Here is a 5,314-nt window from a genome sequence, read left to right as displayed (position 1 = left end):
AGATTCCAAGCACAGGTTGACATATGTACACCCTTGGTGCAATATGCAGCACCAACCTTCAGCTTCCTAGATCTTTGAATATCTCTGGGTTTATACTTGTGTTTGACTGCTCTGTTGACTGCATTGTTTTTGTTATTTGTTCTTTTAGTTGTGCTGTTCTCAATCCTCCCCCTTCTTTCACCCCTCGTCATCCCATCCATCCATCCTCTTCATACCCAGATTCTCCAAAGCTTCTCTAATCCCCCATATCAGCTAAGCCAATCAGAGCAAATGTTTCCTCTGTGTGTTTACTTTGCTCCGAGTGTTTGTGAGAGGCTGCAAACTGTGAGAACAGTCTGGAGCTCTGAAACCAACAAACAAATAAAGCCAGAGCAAAGAACTGCAGAGAACTATCAAAACTTGGCAGACTGAGAATGAAGGAATGAGGAGGAAGAGGAGTGAGTTTATCTCTACATGTATTTGTGTGTGTGTGTGTGCGTGGGTGTGTGTGGGGGTGTGTGTGTGTGTGTGCAATCCACTTTTGTCCATAAAAGGGAATTAGAGTCATTTATGATGTAACTTGAACAATCTGAGTCCAGCCCTCTTGCCTGTTTTACTCCATTAGTCTTTGTGCTCTTGAACTTGGAGCTGCAGCAGCAGAAAGAGCGGAAGGTGCCAGAGGAGGAGGTGTAGAGCATAGAGGCATCTGTGGTTAGGCTTTTAGTCTGCAGCAGCCAGACACCAACAACAAGCAAGACGCAACCCCTACAGCAGGTGGGTGACTTGGACTGCTGTTTTACTGCTGCTACTCCTCAGGTCCTCCAACAGTGAGGTGTGAAACCAGTGAGGAGGTGAAGAGGACCTTTCTTGATAGATAGGTACTGCAGCTGAACTTTAGTTTTCTTTTAGGACTTTTAGCGCTTCAAGTCAAGAAACAACAACAAGGGGAAAAGACAAGGGGGTCGACCCTGCTGCCAGTACCATCACATGGATTTTAAGGCCAATCTTAAGGGTGTCAAGCCCAAGACAGAAGACAAGGTAAACTCTCCAAACCAGGTTGACTTCCGAAGTGTGCTGGGGAAGAAAGGTGGCACTACTGCCTGCAACAAGCCAGCTGAGACATCAGCCAAGAATGCCAGTGACTTCCGTTCCGTCCTCACCAACAAGAAGAAGCTGACGAGTCCTGAGAACAACAGTGACAGGGTGAACAATTGTGTAGATGGTGAGATACAATCAAGTAAGGAATCAAGGAATCAAGTAAGCGCCCCACCACTGGAGTTTGTGGAGAAGCTGAGTGATGTGAGTGTGCTGGAGGGTCAGCGGCTCCGGCTGGAGTGTCGTCTCGCCACCACTGCTGCCGATGCTGCTGTCACCTGGACCTTGGATGGGAAGATCATTAAACCATCCAAGTTCATTATTCTCGCCAATGAAGGTCAGAGGTCACACACATGCACACACAGACATCTAAGGTTCACAATAGAACTGTGTCCTCAGCATGAAGGAGGCCACAAAAAAGCTCTCCAACCTGGTCATTCAGACCACTGGACTACAGTTATGGACCAGATTGGACCATAACCAAGTTGTCTTGGTTTGATGAAGGGTGAGGAGGAAATGAAGCAGCTGTTGATGGAGTCTAAAGGATTCAAGCTCTATTTATAGGACGCAGATGGGAAATAGTAGAGCGCTGAGCAGTAGGAGATGCGACAGAGCTCACCAGACCATCACTGGCATTTGACACGACATACCTGGAACATGACTTTACAGATCACTTTACAGATGCATGCAGACACTGAAACACAAAGCTTACAAGGTCTACGTTCATCATGTCTGTCAGTTAGATAGCTGTTCCACAGTGTTTTGTCTCTTCACATCCTGCAATGTTTTCATTCAGTAATATCACAGAAAGTTCAATGAAAAGTTGTGAACAAAAAAAACTTGCAAGTCAAATCTTTTTAAAACTTCTAATCCATTGGATCTAAGCAAAATTCAAAAACATTTAAAAATGCAAACTCTACATTTCTGTTGGAGGTAATTTATGATCAAAGATCAATAACAAGGGTTTGTTGAAGAGGACATCACACTCTTGTCCAGTTCCAACTTCAGGACATCAGGAGTGAGAGGCCAGGTGAAGGAGATACTAGGTCCCATCTATGCTTCTCTAGAAGTGCTCATGCTCCTGACAAAGGCCACAGCCCAAACATACAAGCGAACAGCGTTCTTTCCATTAATCACAATGATTAGACTCAGAGCAGTAAGGAACATGATGGAGGGTTCCTGGACTGCGGTGTCTTGTCGTGCATATTTTCATGCTTCTGATGTTGTGTTTATTGTTCCATCTTTTAGATAAGAGTTGTTTCTGCTGAATTTCCCATGTATGAAAAGGTGTATTTTGCATTATGACGCAGCAGCTGATTGTTTGTTCAGATGGTGAGGAGGCAGCTGTGGATTCTGGTGCTACTTCTCTTTAGCTGCTCATCTGCTAGTTGGCATGCAGGAAGCAGCCATTTGAAATAAATAGAAAATTGACTAATTTTGAGGAATGAATGGTCAGACAGAGTTTCATAGCGAACCACAGAGCAGTGATGCAGATGCCTCTGTAAACACTTGGATGTTTTTTTGTAAAATTCTCTGGCACACATGGGGCCTATGGTGAATGCTGATTAAGTCTGTCATATTTCAATACTCAAAACTACTTGTATTCAAATATTAAGTGTGCTGAATCTAAAGAGGTCTGTTAGCTCCTGGGTGTTGCTCATGGATGGAGTTAGTTTGTTTCATGGAGGAATTAGAAGGGGTAAGATAACTCTCAAATAGAAATGTAAGCATAATGACAGATTGAACACAAGAATACTTTCAGCACAACTTTGGAACAAAATATAAATGCAGTATTTAGTTTTTAATTTAACATGTCTGTTTTGAATATGACTTGCCCTGGTCTGGAAAACCAAAGTTCCTCTGTTAATTCACTGTCAAAAATACATCAGAACGTACAGACATAGAAATCAAGTCCTGAATCATCAATATAAGAAAGTGCAAAGGTCCATTGAAGCTCATTTATAGAATAATATAGAAAATAACTTTTTACAATGCTATTGATCTCATAGTGAGGAAATTATCTTGTTACCATAGCTCTGTTGAAAAAAAAAAAACAGATTAAAATCAACAGCGATTGTTGGCAGGTGACAACAGCCGATCGAGTAAAAAGAGTTCCAGCAGCATGCCACTTGTTAGGGGTTAAAAAGTGTTTGTTCACCAAAAAAGACATGATAATAACAGAGATGATAACCAGTGTCCTGTCCACCCTTCAGTGATGGGGTTTCTGCCACCTGCCCGCCAGGGGAGGCAGAGATTGCTCCAGCCCCTGGACCTGTCCAGGGTGTACCCACCTTCTCCCAACAGTAACTGGGACAGGATCTAGCTGCCCCATGACCCCGAAAGGGGATACAGCGGGTTAAGAAAATGAATGGAAAATAACAGAAACACTGACAAAAGAAAAGAAGGCTAACTCAGAGGTAAAGTAGGCTTGACAGCCGATTGTGGGAGCAGTTAAAAAAAACAAACAAACAAAAAAAAAAACTGGTGGGATCAGAATAACTAACTTTCTTTTTTCAGATTTTTTTTATACTGGCATGTGGCAGGGGTTGCTACATTTTAGCTGTGTCCACACAGCCCTAAATGTGGTGTAATAATTGTTTTGTTAATTAACTTTAGTGTCTTCTGCTCATGACGTCACTGCTGCAACATGAAGGTTGGTGGCGATGTATGTCTATGTATCAATGAACTGCATGTAAAGTAATGCTAAAAAATGTAAAAACATGTGAACTGTTCTTTAGTGCCTGATTGAGGTTTTTTTCCTGACGTACGGAATTTGTTGAATCAATATTTAGTAACTCAATATAAATGTCTGTGATTTACTTATGACTGTAAACTTCTTCTTCTTTTCCTTTCGACTTTTCCCTTCAGGGGTCGCCACAGCGAATCAGTTTCCTCCATCTAAGCCTGTCTTCGGCATCCTCCACTCTAACACCAGCCACCTTCATGTCTTCATTCACTGCATCCATAAACCTCCTCTTTGGTCTTCCTCTAGACCTCTTTCCTGGCAGCTCTAGACTACTCCAGATCTACAAAGATACAGTGGAGCTCTCTCTGACCTTATCTGTACTTCTCTATCAACATCCTCAAAGCAAATGTTGCATCAGTAAACTAACTGGAGAAATTCATATTCAAAACAAAGACACATATGTCAAACGTAAAACTAAATGTATTCATGCTTTTTTGTAACGTGGACAAATTATTAATTTGAGCGCAGTTTTTTCTTAATGCATGAGTTTCTATTTGATGTACATCTTACCACATAGGATTCTTCAAATGAATTGAGAGTTCAGGCACACTTACAATCTCTGTTTGATTTACACCAGACTTCATTTTTTCAGAAAGCCTGACCAAGCAGGAATAATCTGGTTTCCTTGATGATGTTGGTTTGGGGATACTTAAAGAACTTTAAAACCAGTACCAAAAATGTAGAATGTAAAAAAAATATAAAGTTAGAAGCACAGTCTTCTAAAAAGTCAGAGACAGTGTCTTGTCATTGCACCTGGAGTGATGAGGCGATGCAGACATTTTTCTTTTTGCTTCATCCTTGTTTTATCTTGGTTTGACCTTGCCAATGGCAATACTGTGCTTGCTGAGCAACTGCTGAAGGTGCCTAATTTTTTAGGCTGTTGTTTAAAGGTGTGAAATGTATAAGCGAGTCAGGAACACACTGTCAGCTTGAATTCAGTCTGCAGAGCTATTCTAGTGTGAAGGCAGAGTCTTTTCTACAGTTTGGTTTCATGGAGTTTTCAGGATGTTTGGTTTAGTTTAACAGTTAGCAATGTAGCCATAGTTTAAAGTCCCCCTATAACCATTTTTTTAAATCTAAAAAAATATTCCCAGTAGTGTTTTAATGACAATTATGACGTTTTTAACAAAAATCCCACAACCTAAATGTCTTAAAAAGACATTTTTCATGTTGATCTGAAGCCTCAGTTTCCAAAATCTCCTCTGAGGGGGCGTGGCTTATAGAGCTCCACCCCTGATCCCCCACTGTCTGATTATGATAGCTCTGTGTCTCACTAGCATTAATCTTCACCGCTGCTACATAAAAACATCCATCAATCTGGGTAATGTCCAGCCGTATGGTTCTGATCTGGATGTCAGCTGGGACGAGAGGGATAACATGGCGCTGTGATGGCGACATGCAGAGAAGAGAGCGCGTCTCCTGACTCCCCTGTGCTTGTCCTCGGGGACTTCAATGGCTGCAGACTAAATAAGACTCTCCCTACTTATCATCAAT

At 41.8% G+C, this 5,314-nt stretch overlaps 1 protein-coding gene across 1 annotated transcript in view; it reads left to right on the top strand.

Annotated features, from left to right (window-relative positions):
• The first annotated feature begins 506 nt into the window (after positions 1-506).
• mylkb (myosin light chain kinase b) overlaps positions 507-5,314 on the top strand; it is an 84,119-nt gene continuing 79,311 nt past the window's right edge. The window contains exons 1-2 of the mRNA XM_024260702.2: positions 507-753; positions 889-1,411. Of these exons, the coding sequence (XP_024116470.1) occupies positions 967-1,411 (445 nt within the window). The 5' untranslated portion in view covers positions 507-753; positions 889-966. The remainder of the gene's footprint in view (positions 754-888; positions 1,412-5,314) is intronic.

This window comes from Oryzias melastigma, unplaced genomic scaffold, assembly GCF_002922805.2.
Source record: "Oryzias melastigma strain HK-1 unplaced genomic scaffold, ASM292280v2 sc00204, whole genome shotgun sequence".
Lineage (NCBI taxonomy): Eukaryota > Metazoa > Chordata > Actinopteri > Beloniformes > Adrianichthyidae > Oryzias > Oryzias melastigma.
This window is presented reverse-complemented; position numbering and strand designations above follow the sequence as displayed.